General features: G+C 48.1%; 1 protein-coding gene across 11 annotated transcripts in view; it reads left to right on the forward strand.

The window, feature by feature from the left end:
- The window catches only part of USP19 (ubiquitin specific peptidase 19), a 156,221-nt gene that overhangs the window by 46,604 nt on the left and 92,083 nt on the right, over window positions 1-17,534 (forward strand). For 7 of the 11 annotated variants that reach the window (XM_063941103.1, XM_063941105.1, XM_063941113.1 and 4 more), the window contains exons 7-9: window positions 14,719-14,875; window positions 15,049-15,120; window positions 15,212-15,354. In XM_063941103.1, coding sequence (XP_063797173.1) covers window positions 14,719-14,875; window positions 15,049-15,120; window positions 15,212-15,354 — 372 coding nt within the window. The remainder of the gene's footprint in view (window positions 1-14,718; window positions 14,876-15,048; window positions 15,121-15,211; window positions 15,355-17,534) is intronic. The other 4 variants (XM_063941106.1, XM_063941110.1, XM_063941109.1 and 1 more) reach the window with 1 other exon arrangement.

A 17,534-nucleotide genomic window follows, 5' to 3' on the forward strand; every position in this document is an offset into this window, starting at 1 on the left:
AATATTATTGCCCAGTTTTGCTTTAGGAATAACGTTTTTACCGCTCGCACGTTACCCTAATTGGATTTTGGTGCCAGATGGAAATGGGTGTGCTGGAACGTGCAAAAGCAAAGTGTATCTCAGGCCCACTGCTACTCTGAATTCCCCATGTGTGTTCTTTCACTTATCCAATGTTAAGGCGCTGAAAAGTATATTGATTGTTTTAATGGGGACTTGTTCCCACGGGATGTAGATATGTGACCGGCGGTCCCCCCCCCCCCCCCCCGGCTGGATGCCGGCGTCGGTATGCTGACACCGCCGGTCACGCATACCACACCCGTTCCCACCATTGCTATTTAAAGTATTAATGCCGCATTTAAAATGTTTCAAATGCAATAAATTAAAAGGCAGAATTTAGTTCTCTAATTTATTTTACAATGCTGTAGCCATTAGGTGGCGCTATTCTGTTTGTCGAACAGTGACCTCCAAACAGCAACTCTATAGCTCGGACTAATAACTACATTTCATTTTCTTTTCTTTTTTTCTCTTTCTTTTTTTTTTTTTTTTTTTCATATTGCAACCGATTTGGACAGCCTGTTGCTGTGCATCGGACTGTAAATCCCAGGACATGTTGGGACTTGTAGTTCCACATCAGTTGGAAAGCCACAGTTCGCTTATCTTTGCTACATCACAGTTTACCCCCTCCCTCTTCCCCGTCAGTATGAACTTCCGTCTGTACCTAATCGTGAAACAATCCATGGCCCAGCTCTGGCTGAAGTGAAAAGGTTACTCCGTCCCAGCCCCCAGCAGTACTCCTTCCAGATTATATTACCAGCTGCGTAGCTTTCTTGGAGACGGCCGGAGGGACTGTGTGTTTTTCCCCATCTTGTCTACAAGTTTGTTTCCTTGTGTTCGCGTTGTGCCGCAGCGTAGTGACATTTGGAGGGTTCTGAGCTTTGACCCTTCTGCTGTGTAGTTCTAGTTAGAGGAATCCATATTTGTCCTTAGCGGCCATAGCTGATAACATTCTGGATAGTATGCTTTGTCCCTGGGACAGCTGGCACAAACCCTGCCCTGAAGGTAACGGAAGCCGTCGCTGGGTAGTATGTGCACACTGAGATGTTTAAGCGGACAGACTTTGTCGTGTGTAATTACTGTTTGTGTGTCCAAGACTATATCTGGGCTTTAAAGAGAGGTACATTATCGTGTTTTGGGTCTTAACGTGTGATTTATTTCATAGGTCTCTTGGTGACACTTCTACAGAAGAGCGAAGTAGTTTGATTAGTTTTATGTCTCGTGCTGTAGTTTTCCTGATTTTATTTACCAAACTTTTATTTTTCCACCCGTCGTTACTCATAGCCTGTGTGTGTGTGTGTGTGCGGTATTCTGCAGATTATGGGTGCTTGGTACGATCAATGGATAATTGTGTCTGTAACCTTGGTAGTCTTTCTAAATGAATGAAGCCGGGGATATACTTTGGCGCTGTAGAAATGCGCCTTGCCTGGCATCTTATTGTTGTAAGCGTAGCGTTTGACAAGGGTCCTGCTCTCAGTCTGTGCCCTGTGTATATGCAGCAATCACAGCAGCAGGAAAGAAGTGTGTAGATGTTGTGGGAGACACTGACCCAGGGACGGACTGCAGCCCTGACACATAATTGTGCGCATGCCCAAAAAAAGGGGGCGTGGCTATTGCTCGCGGGGGCGAGTCACTGGGGAGTGGCCTTGCGGAGCACCCCTGTTTCTCTATGCCGGATGGCTGAGCTGCTTGGCCCTATGAGTGCAGGGAGGCTGAACGTCTGTGTGGCCGGATCAGCCCTTCTGGTGTTTGCCAGAAGTCTCTGATGGTCAGTCTGGCCCTGGCATGCCCTATCCCTTATACCCCTTTTCTCTGACGTCCTAGTGGATGCTGGGACTCCGTCAGGACCATGCTGGGACTCCGTCAGGACCATGGGGAATAGTGGCTCCGCAGGAGACAGGGCACAAAAGTAAAAGCTTTAGGATCAGGTGGTGTGCACTGGCTCCTCCCCCTATGACCCTCCTCCAAGCCTCAGTTAGGTTTTTGTGCCCGTCCGAGAAGGGTGCAATCTAGGTGGCTCTCCTAAAGAGCTGCTTAGAAAAGTTTAGCTTAGGTTTTTTATTTTACAGTGAGTCCTGCTGGCAACAGGATCACTGCAACGAGGGACCTAGGGGAGAAGAAGTGAACTCACCTGCGTGCAGGATGGATTGGCTTCTTGGCTACTGGACATTAGCTCCAGAGGGACGATCACAGGTACAGCCTGGATGGGTCACCGGAGCCGCGCCGCCGACCCCCTTGCAGATGCCGAAGTAAGAAGAGGTCCAGAAACCGGCGGCTGAAGGCTTTTCAGTCTTCATGAGGTAGCGCACAGCACTGCAGCTGTGCGCCATTGCTCTCAGCACACTTCACACCAACGGTCACTGAGGGTGCAGGGCGCTGGGGGGGGCGCCCTGGGCAGCAATGTTAATACCTTTTCTGGCTAAAAAGAATACATCACATATAGTCCCTGAGGCTATATGGATGTATTGCACCCCTGCCAGGTCTCAGAAAAACCGGGAGAAGAGCCCGCCGGAATAGGGGGCGGGGCCTATCTCCTCAGCACACAGCGCCATTTTCCCTCACAGAACTGCTGGTGGGAAGGCTCCCAGGCTCTCCCCTGCACTGCACTACAGAAACAGGGTTAAAACAGAGAGGGGGGGCACTTATTTGGCGATATGATTATATATATTAAGATGCTATAAGGGAAAACACTTATACAGGTTGAGTCTCCCTTATCCAAAATGCTTGGGACCAGAGGTATTTTGGATATGGGATTTTTCCGTATTTTGGAATAATTGCATACCATAATGAGATATCATGGCGATGGGACCTAAATCTAAGCACAGAATGCATTTATGTGTCATATACACCTTATACACACAGCCTGAAGGTCATTTTAGCCAATATTTTTAATAACTTTGTGCATTAAACAAAGTGTGTGTACATTCACACAATTCATTTATGTTTCATATACACCTTATACACACAGCCTGAAGGACATTTAATACAATATTTTTAATAACTTTGTGTATTAAACAAAGTTTGTGTACATTGAGCCATCAAAAAACAAAGGTTTCACTATCTCACTCAAAAAAAGTCCGTATTTCGGAATATTCCGTATTTCGGAATATTTGGATATGGGATACTCAACCTGTATAAAGGTTGTCCCTGTATAATTATAGCGTTTTGGTGTGTGCTGGCAAACTCTCCCTCTGTCTCCCCAAAGGGCTAGTGGGGTCCTGTCCTCTATCAGAGCATTCCCTGTGTGTGTGCTGTGTGTCGGTACGTGTGTGTCGACATGTATGAGGACGATGTTGGTGAGGAGGCGGAGCAATTGCCTGTAATGGTGATGTCACTCTCTAGGGAGTCGACACCGGAACGGATGGCTTATTTAAGGAATTACGTGATAATGTCAACACGCTTCAAGGTCGGTTGACGACATGAGACGGCCGGCAAACAAATTAGTACCTGTCCAGGCGTCTCAAACACAGTCAGGGGCTTTAAAACGCCCATTTACCTCAGTCGGTCGACATAGACACGGACACTGACTCCAGTGTCGACGGTGAAGAAACAAACGTATTTTCCTTTAGGGCCACACGTTACATGTTAAGGGCAATGAAGGAGGTGTTACATATTTCTGATACTACAAGTACCACAAAAAAGGGTATTATGTGGGTGTGAAAAAACTACATGTAGTTTTTCCTGAATCAGATAAATTAAATGAAGTGTGTGATGATGCGTGGGTTTCCCCCGATAGAAAATTATTGGCGGTATACCCTTTTCCCGCCAGAAGTTAGGGCGCGTTTGGGAAACACCCCTTAGGGTGGATAAGGCGCTCACACGCTTATCAAAACAAGTGGCGTTACCGTCTCCAGATACGGCCGCCCTCAAGGAGCCAGCTGATAGGAGGCTGGAAAATATCCTAAAAAGTATATACACACATACTGGTGTTATACTGCGACCAGCTATCGCCTCAGCCTGGATGTGCAGCGCTGGGGTGGCTTGGTCGGATTCCCTGACTGAAAATATTGATACCCTTGACAGGGACAGTATTTTATTGACTATAGAGCACAGAGAGATATTTGCACTCTGGCATCAAGAGTAAGTGCGATGTCCATATCTGCCAGAAGATGTTTATGGACACGACAGTGGTCAGGTGATGCAGATTCCAAACGGCACATGGAAGTATTGCCGTATAAAGGGGAGGAGTTATTTGGGGTCGGTCCATCGGACCTGGTGGCCACGGCAACAGCTGGAAAATCCACCTTTTTTACCCTAAGTCACATCTCAGCAAAAAAAGACACCGTCTTTTCAGCCTCAGTCCTTTCGTCCCCATAAGGGCAAGCGGGCAAAAGGCCAGTCATATCTGCCCAGGGATAGAGGAAAGGGAAGAAGACTGCAGCAGGCAGCACATTCCCAGGAACAGAAGCCTTCCACCGCTTCTGCCAAGTCCTCAGCATGACGCTGGGGCCGTACAGGACCCCTGGATCCTACAAGTAGTATCCCAGGGGTAAAGATTGGAAATTCGAGACGTCTCCCCCTCGCAGGTTCCTGAGGTCTGCTTTACCAACGTCTCCCTCCGACAGGGAGGCAGTATTGGAAACAATTCACAAGCTGTATTCCCAGCAGGTGATAATCAAAGTACTCCTCCTACAACAAGGAAAGGGGTACAAGGAAAGGGGTATTATTCCACACTATATTGTGGTACTGAAGCCAGACGGCTCGGTGAGACCTATTCTAAATCTGAAATATTTGAACACTTACATACAAAGGTTCAAATCAAGATGAAGTCACTCAGAGCAGTGATAGCGAACCAGGAAGAAGGGGACTATATGGTGTCCCGGGACATCAGGGATGTTTCCTCCATGTCCCAATTTGCCCTTCTCACTAAGGGTACCTCAGGTTCGTAGTACAGAACTGTCACTATCAGTTTCAGACGATGCCGGTTGGATTGTCCACGGCACCCCGGGTCTTTACCAAGGTAATGGCCGAAATGATGATTCTTCTTCAAAGAAAATGGACGATATCCTGATAAGGGCAAGGTCCAGAGAACAGTTGGAGGTCGGAGTAGCACTATCTCAAGTAGTTCTACGACAGCATGGGTGGATTCTAAATATTCCAAAACCGCAGCTGTTTCCGACGACAATTTGCTGTTCCTAGGGATGATTCTGGACACAGTCCAGAAAAGGGTGTTTCTCCCGGAGAAGAAAGCAAGGGAGTTATCCGAGCTAGTCAGGAACCTCCTAAAACCAGGAAAAGTGTCAGTGCATCATTGCACAAGGGTCCTGGGAACAATGGTGGCTTCTTACGAAGCGATTCCATTCGGCAGATTTCACGCAAGAACTTTTCAGTGGGATCTGCTGGAAAAATGGTCCGGATCGCATCTTCAGATGCATCAGCGGATAACCCTGTCTCCAAGGACAAGGGTGTTTCTTCTGCGGTGGCTGCAGAGTGCTCATCTACTAAAGGGCTGCAGATTCGGCATTCAGGGCTGGGTCCTGGTGACCACGGATGCCAGCCAGAGAGGCTGGGGAGCAGTCACACAGGGAAAAGATTTCCAGGGAGTGTGATCAAGTCTGGAGACTTCTCTCCACATAAAACAATGCTCTAAGCTTAGCAAGACCTCTGCTTCAAGGTCAGCCGGTATTGATCCAGTGGGACAACATCACGGCAGTCGCCCACGTAAACAGACAGGGCGGCACAAGAAGCAAGAGGGAAATGGCAGAAACTGCAAAGATTCTTCGCTGGGCGGAAAATCATGGGATAGCACTGTCAGCAGTGTTCATTCCGGGAGTGGACAACTGGGAAGCAGACTTCCTCAGCAGGCACGACCTCCACCCGGGAGAGTGGGGACTTCATCGGGAAGTCTTCCACATGATTGTGAACCGTTGGGAAAGACCAAAGGTGGACATGATGGCGTCCCGCCTGAACACAAGAGACCCTCAGGCAATAGCTGTGGACGTTCTGGTAACACAGTGGGTGTACCAGTCGGTGTATGTGTTCCCTCCTCTGCTTATCATACCCAAGGTACTGAGAATTATAAGACGTAGAGGAGTAAGAACTATACTCGTGGCTCCGGATTGGCCAAGAAGGACTTGGTACCCGGAACTTCAAGAAATGCTCACAGAGGACTCATGGCCTCTGCCGCTAAGAAGGGACTTGCTTCAGCAAGTACCATGTCTGTTCCAAGACTTACCGCGGCTGCGTTTGACGGCATGGCGGTGGAACGCCGGATCCTAAGGGAAAAAGGCATTCCGGAAGAGGTCATTCCTACCCTGGTCAAAGCCAGGAAGGAGGTGACCGCACAACATTATCACCACATGTGGCGAAAATATGTTGCGTGGTTTGAGGCCAGGAAGGCCCCACGAAGAAATTTCAACTCGGTCGATTCCTGCATTTCCTGCAAACAGGAGTGTCTATGGGCCTCAAATTGGGGTCCATTAAGGTTCAAATTTCGGCCCTGTCAATTTTCTTCCAGAAAGAATTGGCTTCACTTCCTGAAGTCCAGAAGTTTGTCAAGGGAGTACTGCATATACAACCCCCTTTTGTGCCTCCAGTGGCACTGTGGGATCTCAACGTAGTTCTGGGATTCCTCAAATCACATTTTAAACCGCTCAAATCTGTGGATTTGAAATATCTCACATGAAAAGTGACCATGCGGTTGGCCCTGGCCTCGGCCAGGCGAGTGTCAGAATTGGTGGCTTTGTCTCACAAAAGCCCATATCTGATTGTCCATTCGGACAGGGCAGAGCTGCGGACTCGTCCCCAGTTTCTCCCTAAGGTGGTGTCAGCGTTTCACCTGAACCAGTTTATTGTGGTACCTGCGCTATTAGGGACTTGGAGGACTCCAAGTTACTAGATGTTGTCAGGGCCCTGAAAATATAGGTTTCCAGGACGGCTGGAGTCAGGAAAACTGACTTGCTGTTATCCTGTATGCACCCGACAAACTGGGTGCTCTTGCTTCTAAGCAGACGATTGCTAGTTGGATGTGTAGTACAATTCAGCTTGCACATTCTGTGGCAGGCCTGCCACAGCCAAAATATGTAAATGCCCATTTCACAAGGAAGGTGGGCTCATCTTGGGCGGCTGCCCGAGGGTCTCGGCTTTACAACTTTGCCGAGCTGCTACTTGGTCAGGAGCAAACACGTTTGCAAAATTCTACAAATTTGAAACCCTGGCTGAGGAGGACCTGGAGTTCTCTCATTCGGTGCTGCAGAGTCATCCGCACTCTCCCGCCCGTTTGGGAGCTTTGGTATAATCCCCATGGTCCTGACGGAGTCCCAGCATCCACTAGGACGTCAGAGAAAATGGGTTGGCCAGCCCTGACCTAGACCAACTTTCATCTGACCAGTTGGTTGGAATGGAGATCTGGTAATGTATATAAAAAAATGTCAATCTGCAATTTGCTTGATAAATCTCTCCCATAATTTTGTATGTATGTGTTATGATATGCCGACATGTAATAGCAACATGAGAATATCATCACTGTCTACATTGTGGTGCTGACATCCTGAATGTTATGGCACACAGTATTGTAGTTATGATAGATGTAACAAAGGAATCGCTTCAAGGTTCTCCAGCTCAGTATTAAACTTCCAAATACCTGGAAGTGTTGTCAGCATCCGCCTCCTGTATCGCACCTGTGTTGATGCAGCCTCCTGTGATGCGGATGGGCTGGACACTTAAGGGGGTGATTCAATTCCCCCCCCCCTCCCCCAGCGGCTTCCACTTGTAGGCATCCGACAATGCAATTAAATTGTTGCCCCATTCGGACGCAACAGTTGCGGCAGGCCACATTTCTCTGCTCGCTGCCTGCTGAGGTGGCCAGCAGAAATGTGCGACAACTGCGTGGTTTGGGCGCCCTAACCAGGTGTGTAGGTATGTTTTATAGCCGCTATACGTTACCTAAACCCGGTCTAATTGGGCACCACATGCGTAATAATTAACGGACGGCCGGATCAATTGATTTGCTCAGTCCGATGCTCAATAATTATCATGACTGTGAAAAGGATTGAATCGCCCCCTTACTGCCTTTTACGCACTCCTGATGTACTAGATAAAATCTCTAACGTCTTGTCATTGCTGCCTTCAACAAACTTGTACATTGAGAAAAGAGAGGTTCCTGGGGAAAAAACACCTGTTGTTACTTAAAGAATATTTGGGACAATGTATCTACAGACAGCTGCAGTTGGCACCACTCCAGGGGGAGCCTAATATCTGTGCTTGCAAGCTTGCTAAAACAAAAAAGGAAAAAGTCCATGTGACAACTCAGTTGAGGTGTTTTTGCAACGGTTCACCAAGAAGGCCTTTAAGCCTTAGTAGGGAAGTGAACCTTTTGTCTCCTGTATAGATCCATCCAAAGACTTACAACCACTGTGCGCTTTTTGGCAGGGGCGCCAGAATGTGTTGTGGTTGGGGGGGGGGGGGGGGCAGGGCGTAGATAAAAAAATATATTTTGGCGCTCTGCCCCCCCCCCCCGCCCCCACCATGATTACCCCACACTATGCAGGGAGCGTGTACCCCCAGATCACCGCAGAGACTGACTTCAAAACTCTGGCACCACCGCGTGCTGCCCTGTGTCCTGTCTTAGCCGGCTCTCACAGAGGCATTACTGGGAAGAGGTGTCTCCATACTGAGTTTGCGGGGCCATCACGTTGGCTTGTTCGCAGGACAGGAAGATCCGTGCCTCCAGATTTATGCATTACTTACAGAAGTGTGTGTGTAATTTGAAATACTATATATATTTGTGCAAAAACTTTTTCTTTTTCATCCACTAGGGGTCACTGGAGTACTCTTGGGATATGGACGGCTTCCATAGGAACAGCACTGAATATTTAAATTTAGAACACTCCACCCCTCCATATCCCCGAGTACCTCAGTGTTTTTTCTGTGCTCGATAGCAACAGTTCGTTTGTGGCTGGGTCCACAATTACTTTGAATATTTCATTTTTATTTTTATATTTTTCTATTTTATACACATCCCTTTCCCCCTTCCAACAGGCAGGGTCAGGGATAGTGCAAGCTGCTGATAGCAGCAGGGGCGTGTCGGTCCTCTCTAAAAGAGCACCCTCACAACCACACACACACAGCTCTCCTGCAGGCTGGCCGGCGCTTACTGAGAAGCCCCGTCGGAGCCTCATCACAAGAAGTGCAGGTATGTGAGCGGGGCGGTCAGCTTCCGCTGCCGCCCCGAGGTGTGGGGAAGGCGCTGAGTTCCCTCTGCTGACGGAGCCGCCGCTGCTCCGGCCGCCGTGTCTAATAGCCCGGCCGCTGCTCCGGCCGCCGCCTCTCATAGCCCCACCGCTGCTCGGCCGCCGCTTCTCATAGCCCACCGCTGCTCGGCCGCCGCTTCTCATAGCCCCACCGCTGCTCCGGCCGCCGCTTCTCAGAAGCCGTCCGCTGCTCCGCCCGCCGCTTGTCCATCATAGCGCTTCACAGCGCGCTCCCCGTCCCGCTTACAAGTCCTGCTGGCGGCCCCACGAACTCGCTGGCCGGGCCGCACTGCATTCACAACGGAGCAGACGCGCGGGGGGCGAGAGGTACAGCAGCAACATCAGCAGTGAAATATATATATATATATATATATATCTATATATCTGTTTTACTAACAGGGATGGTTACACAGCCGGTTTATAATATCAGTATGAATACAATAGCCTACACTGTGATTATAAGTTAAGCATGGCAGCCATTTTAACCATGCTTCCTGTGTCTTCCTGCTGTGATTCCAGAACGTTCCAGTACTACATCTCTACTCCACCGGAGGCGCAGGGGTGTTAGTGGGAATTTGGGATCACATTTCATAGTACTGGCCACGTGTACTGCACTTGGCCAGATATATATATATATATATATATATACAGAGACACCTTACTACTATTTTACTGAGTCGTGCAAGTGTCTGTTTTTTGTGTATTGTATTGTCTGTCGCCATAATGAGTAAGGCACCAGCAAAAACTAAAAAGCATAATTGCAAAGTCTGTAGCAGTGTGTTACCGGATGGATCTACCACATGTACAGTATGTTTTGTGGATTCGGTTCAGAATACGATTTCTGCTCCAGTTTTACAGCCAATTTCCTCACCGAACCCTCCGTGGGAAATGTTAGTAAATGTACTGGATAGGTTACAATCAGAATTGACCGCCGCTCGACAGGAGCGGGAAACGGCAAGATCTGAGTCTAGGGTGAGACCGCCAGAACTACCGGAGGCGTCTCAGCCTTGCGTAAGGTCCAAATCCATTTTGGGTAAACGGGATAAATTTCATATGTCTTATGATTTTCCGGTTTCTGCTATGTTGCATTCTGACGATTCCATGCCAGATCTCACGGAACAAGATGAGGGTGAGGAGGGCGAAGTGGAGTCAGATGGTGAGGATTTTAACAGTTCCGGCATTGATGATCTCATCAGAGCGGTACGTCAGTCTCTGAAGTTTACTGAAACTGAGGAGCCTCTCACAAATGATCAGGTCGTATTTACTAAACGACAAAAAACTCCAATAAGTTTTCCTGTCTCGGAATTTCTGAATCAGATGTTAGTAGAAACACGACCGAATCCAGATAAACGGTTTTCTATACCTCGCAGATTTAAGTCTAGTTACCCGTTTCCAGACTCTGTAACATGTACATGGGAGAATCCACCAATAGTTGATTCGTCAGTGTCGAAGCTTACCAAGAAATTAACCATACCAGTGCCAGCAGCTACTACGCTTAAAGACCCTTCAGATCGCAAGATAGAAACTATGCTTAAGTCCATGTATGTAGCAGCAGGTGTGATGCTGAGACCTGGATTGGTTGGCATCCAGGTCACTAAGGCGCTCATAATATGGATTACAGAACTCAAATCTGCTTTACATGACGAAAACCTGATACTTCTTGCAAATCAAATGAGTGAGGCTGTAGAGTATCTCTGTACAGCGTCTACTGACGTCTGTCAACTCACTTCTCGTATTTCATCGTCGCTAGTTACGGCACGAAGAGCACTCTGGCTGCGTGCTTATCATGCGGAGGCAGAGGTCAAACGAGGTATAGAGGCGTTGCCTTACGATGGCAAGAAGTTGTTTGGTCCTGAATTGGACGCATGGATTGCTGAGGCTACGGGAGGCAAGTCTGTTTTCTTACCATTGCCTCCACCGGTATCAAGAAGGAGGTACGCTGGACCTTCGTTCAAATCCTTTAGACCTCAGTCCTTTCGAGGACGTGGCAGAGGAACAGCCACGCCTGCTAGACGTGGACGTGGTTTCCAACAAACCAACACAAGTCGCCAGGACGCTAAGGTTACCGACAAACCAGTGGCATGACGGGCTACCAGTCCATCTCGGTTCTCCGATTGTGGGAGCACGCCTTCAGACGTTCCATTTGGCGTGGTTCCACACATCCGCGGATGGGTGGATCCGCAATTTAGTGTTAAAAGGTTACAAAATAGAGTTCGACTGTCTTCCGCCTCTGCGGTTTTTCAAGACAGGATTGCCTCTGTCGGACGACAAGAGGGCGGTTCTGCAAATTGCCATTCAGTCCCTACTGGATTCAGCAGTTTTGATTCCGGTCCCTGTACATCAGCAGGGTCAGGGTTATTATTCCAGTCTGTTTGTGGTACCGAAGTCGGATGGCTCAGTCAGACCAATATTGAACTTAAAGGGTCTCAATCAGTACGTAACTTACTACAGATTCAAGATGGAGTGTCTGCGTTCGGTGATTGCGGGTTTAGAGCCAAAGGAATTTATGATTGCGCTAGATCTCAAGGATGCGTACTTACACATTCCAATTTGGCAGCCTCATTAGAAATTCTTACGGTTTGCAATACGCCAGAACCATTACCAGTTTCAGGCTCTACCGTTTGGCCTGTCGTCAGCGCCTCGGGTATTGACCAAAGTGATGTCTGTGATGATAGCTCATCTCAGATCCCTGGGAGTGACAATAGTTCCGTATTTAGACTATCTGCTCATCAAAGCTCCGTCTCAACAGATGCTTCTCCAACATGCGCTGCTAACGTACGATGTACTGGTTCACCACGGTTGGATTGTCAATTTCAAGAAATCACATCTAATTCCGTCTCAACGCCTTCAATTCCTAGGTATGATTCTCGATACGGTCAATCAAAGAATTTACCTACCACAACAGAAAGTACAAGTTCTACGCCATCTAGTACAGTTAGTGCTCAAGCCACGCACAGTGTCTGTACAATTGTGCATTCGGCTCTTAGGCACAATGGTGGCTGCTTTCGAAGCGCTTCAGTTCGGAAGATTTCACTCGCGTCCATTTCAACTGAATGTGCTCGCCCAGTGGTCGGGCTCGCATCTGCAGATTCACCACAGGGTGAGGTTGTCGCCAAGGGCAAGAGTATCTCTGCTCTGGTGGCTCAAGGAACACAATTTAACCGCAGGAAGACGGTTCGGAGGCTGGAATTGGATAATTCTAACTACGGACGCCAGTCTCAGAGGTTGGGGAGCGGTAATTCAAAATTGTCAGCTCCAGGGTCTCTGGGCGGATCACGAAAGATTGCTGTCTATAAATGTCCTGGAACTCCGTGCAGTTTACAATGCGCTACGACAAGCTCTCAGCCTGTCCAAGTGCAGTCAGACAATGCGACGGCGGTCGCATACATCAACAAACAAGGAGGAACGAGAAGCCGCATGGCAATGCGGGAAGTAGTTTGAATCCTCAATTGGGCGGAATACCACCAGGTGATATTGTCGGCCGTGTTCATTCCGGGAGTGGACAACTGGGAAGCGGATTATCTCAGTCGTCGGGATTTTCATCCAGGCGAATGGGCATTAAATCCAGAAGTGTTTTCACATGTTGGTTCAGCGATGGGGTTATCCTCAGGTGGACCTGATGGCGTCTCGACACAATCACCAAACGTTCCAGTATGTGTCCAGAACAAGAGATCCAAAGGCAGTGGCGGTGGATGCTCTCACTGTCGCGTGGCCGTACAGTCTTGTGTATCGGTTTCCACCGTTTCCGTTGCTCCCTCTGGTGCTAAAACGGATCAAAAGAGAGTCTGTCACAGTCATACTAGTGGCGCCTCATTGGCCTCGGAGAGCTTAGTTCTCGGATCTCCAAGGACTACTCGCAGACGATCCTTGGCCGCTCCCACTACGTCCAGACCTGTTACAACAGGGTCCGTTCCTTTACCCCGATTTAGCGCGGCTGCGTTTGACGGGGTGGCTGTTGAGACTGCCCTCTTAAGAAGAGAGGGCATTCCAGAATCGGTTATACCAACCATGTTACGAGCTAGGAAGCCGGTTACGGCAGCTCATTATTACAGAATATGGCGTGCCTATATAGGTTGGTGTGAAGCTCGGAAGTTTCCGACATCATCTTTCAAGTTATCCCGCCTTTTGTTGTTTCTACAAACAGGGTTGGATGGAGGACTGCGTTTATCTACACTAAAGGTGCAGGTATCTGCTTTGTCAATTAACTTTCAAAGACTATTGGCTCTATTGCCGTCTATACGCACTTTTCTCCAAGGTGTCCTCAGAGTACAGCCTCCATTCATTCCGCCTACAGCGCCATGGGACTTGAATCTGGTTTTAGATTTCTTACAGTCTTCATATTTTGAACCCTTACAGCAAGTGGATATAAAGTTTTTCACTTGGATAACAATTTTTCTTCTAGCCTTAGCTTCGGCAAGGCGTGTTTCGGATTTGGGTGCCTTGTCATGCAAGTCACCGTATTTGGTGTTTCATGATGACAGAGCGGAACTTCGGACGAATCCCGCTTTCTTACCAAAGGTAGTGTCATATTTTCACATCAATCAACCAATAGTAGTTCCTGTGTTGACAGCACATTCTGGAACTCTGGATGTGGTACGCGAATTACGCGTTTATGTATCCCGAACGTCTTCAGTTCGGAAGACGGATACGTTGTTTGTTCTCTATGATGCTGCCAAGATGGGTTGGCCAGCGTCTAAACAAACCTTATCCAGATGGATAAAACTGACCATACGTCAGGCTTACCTTCATGCTAGGTTACAGCCGCCTACATCAGTAACCGCTCATTCCACACGTTCTGTGGGAACTTCATGGGCAGCTGGTCGGGGAGCTTCTACGACGCAGCTTTGCCGTGCGGCTACATGGTCTTCAGTGCACACGTTAGTGCGCTTTTACAAGTTTGATACGTTTGCGGCATCAGCATCTAGCTTTGGCCGCCTAGTGTTACAGGTGCCAAACAGCTCTCCCGCCCACGGGGGAAGCTTTGGTACGTCCCAAGAGTACTCCAGTGACCCCTAGTGGATGAAAAAGAAAATAGGATTTTGGTACTTACCAGGTAAATCCTTTTCTTTGAATCCATAGGGGGCACTGGACGCCCACCCAGAGCAGTTTTACCTAGTTGTGGTGAGTTCTGAGGATCTTATGGTAACACACTCTCACCGACTGGTTCAAATTATCAAGTGCTGGTTAGGGTGTCAACTGTTTAGTTGTCAGTAACGTTATGTGTCAACTTCGTTATTGTCCGTTATGTTATATGTAATTCTCCATTGTCAACCTCTCTATAGTTCCTGTTAGGCTCCGTAAAAAACACTGAGGTACTCGGGGATATGGAGGGGTGGAGTGTTCTAAATTTAAATATTCAGTGCTGTTCCTACGGAAGCCGTCCATATCCCAAGAGTACTCCAGTGCCCCCTATGGATTCAAAGAAAAGGATTTACCTGGTAAGTACCAAAATCCTATTTTTGCTAACCTGCAGATCTTGAGCCTTATGTGAACCTCACCTTTGTGAAGAATGACCACTATGAGAAGGGGAATGACGTGGTAGTTGTACATGTGTACGTGAAGGAAATCTGTAAGCAGACCTCACGGGTGCTGTTTCGGGAGCAGGATTTCACGCTGATCTTTCGGACAAGGTAAGAGCCTTCTGTCTAAAGGCGAGATCTATCAAACCTAGTAACAGGTCAAGTGCAGTAGTCGCCCAAAACAGCCAATGAGCTGCTGATAGTGATTGTTGAGTTACCTGCTTCCATACGGAACGGGTCTGGGAATACCTTCCAGCTGTAAACGTTGTCCTTTATCTCTGCAGCGACCCAAACTTTCTTCGGCTCCACGCTGGTTGCGGCCCTGACACGGTGTTCAGGTGGCAGGTAAAACTCAGGTAAGCAGATGTCCTGTCCAGAGTGCTTTGTTTTGTTTTTTTTTTCCTTTTTTTTTTGCTTGCTTGTTACACTCCTGTAATTGATGAACAGCAATTCTCTCCCTGTGCAATTTTGCAGGAACCTTATTGAGCCAGACTTGTGCAGATACAACTTCACAGGGTCCCGCATTGATATCTCCCTGCAGAAGCGCCAGTGCCAGCGCTGGGGAGGCCTGGAGGCACCGGCCACACAAGGTCTGCACCTGAATTCCACCTTCTGCCTGGAGGGGGGTGGCTCGTTAGCGATATGTACGGATTATGTCTGTGATCAGGAATTCCCCTCAGCATTTTTTTTTTTTTTTTTAAACTGTAAACGTGAAATGGGCTAGTTTCACAAAGAGTGTCCCTCCCTGTAATAAGCCGAACATCAGGAAGGAAGATATACAATTGCACAAAGTGCCGTTATGGAAAAGGAATGGTCTGCCGCTGTACCGGTCCGTATAGCGATGATCTAGATCAGGGGTGGGGAACCTGCGGCCCTCCAGCTGCTGTTGAACTACAGATCCCAGCATGCCCTGCAGCAGTTTTAGCATGGCCAAATAGCAAAACTCGCAGGGCATGCTTGTATGTGTAGTTCAACAACAGCTGGAAGGCCAAAGGCTTCCCCACCCCTGATCTAGATAAACAGGCAGCATGGTGTATTGTACCATCCTGGACACAGATGAAGAATGCTGAATATTATAGGGAAATCTGCTTCACTATCATTTTAACTGATACAGATTAGATTAATGTGTTTTACGTGTTTTGTGAGTCTGGTTTAGGTCAGCATTTGACCGTTAATCCTTATGCTATCAATACCGCATAGGATGTGCTTTGTACATGCGTGCTTTTTAAGTTTTAAGGGCCCTACAGACTTGGCAACAAAAAGCCCCCCCCCCCCCCCCCCCGCGTGTATAAGCGGCGGGGCACCAACAATTAAAGAGTGCGGGGCCGCGCATCGTTCATCGTTGGTGCCTACACACTGCACGATATGAACGAGTTCTCGTTCATTAATGAACGAGAACGTTCATATCGTGCAGTATTATCTGCCAGTGTAGTAGGGCCCTTCGGGGATGCCATGGTTATATTTGTGTCTGTGCTCCTCTCCGGACACTGTAGAAACACTGCGTGATTTGTTTATGTTGGATTGGGACAACGTGGCATTTGCAGGTGCAGATAGCTAGACGCACACCGAGCGATTTTACTCCTGATTCCACTGACTTTGCCATTTTCAGAGCGGAGAAACAATCTCTGGGACATCAGCTTGTAAATTTACACACTAGCCAGTTATCCTATCCAAGGTTCTGAAATGTTATCACTTGGAAATATTGTGTGATACGACCAGTAATCTCTTAGGCTTTTATTTTTTTTCTGTACACCTTTATTCAAGATCTATAAATTGGGGTTTAGGAGAAGATGTATGTATGCCAGATGTTTTATCTGCGTCTCCAGGGACAGGATCGTAAAAATAAGATTTTACTTACCGGTAAATCTATTTCTCGTAGTCCGTAGTGGATGCTGGGGACTCCGTAAGGACCATGGGGATAGACTGGCTCCGCAGGAGACATGGGCACTTTAAGAAAGAATTTAGATTCTGGTGTGCTCTGGCTCCTCCCTCTATGCCCCTCCTCCAGACCTCAGTTAGAGAAACTGTGCCCGGAAGAGCTGACAGTACAAGGAAAGGATTTTGGTAATCCAGGGCAAGATTCATACCAGCCACACCAATCACACCGTATACCAAGTGATAACAACCAGTTAACAGTATGACAAATAACAGAGCATCAGGTCAAACCCTGATGCAACCATAACTTAACCCTTATTGAAGCAATAACTATATACACGTATTGCAGAAAGTCCGCACTTGGGACGGGCGCCCAGCATCCACTACGGACTACGAGAAATAGATTTACCGGTAAGTAAAATCTTATTTTCTCTAACGTCCTAGTGGATGCTGGGGACTCCGTAAGGACCATGGGGATTATACCAAAGCTCCCAAACGGGCGGGAGAGTGCGGATGACTCTGCAGCACCGATTGAGCAAACACAAGGTCCTCCTCAGCCAGGGTATCAAACTTGTAGAACTTTGCAAAAGTGTTTGAACCTGACCAAGTAGCTGCTCGGCAAAGCTGTAATGCTGAGACCCCTCGGGCAGCCGCCCAAGAAGAGCCCACCTTCCTAGTGGAATGTGCCTTAACTGATTTTGGCAGCGGCAATCCAGCCGCAGAATGAGCCTGCTGAATCATGTTACAGATCCAGCGAGCAATAGTTTGCTTTGAAGTAGGAGCACCAAGCTTGTTGGAAGCATACAGGATAAACAAAGACTCTGTTTTCCTGACCCTACCCGTTCTGGCTACCTAAACCTCCAAAGCCCTGACCACATCAAGCAACTCGGAATCC

The sequence above is a fragment of the Pseudophryne corroboree genome, chromosome 9, assembly GCF_028390025.1.
Source record: "Pseudophryne corroboree isolate aPseCor3 chromosome 9, aPseCor3.hap2, whole genome shotgun sequence".
Lineage (NCBI taxonomy): Eukaryota > Metazoa > Chordata > Amphibia > Anura > Myobatrachidae > Pseudophryne > Pseudophryne corroboree.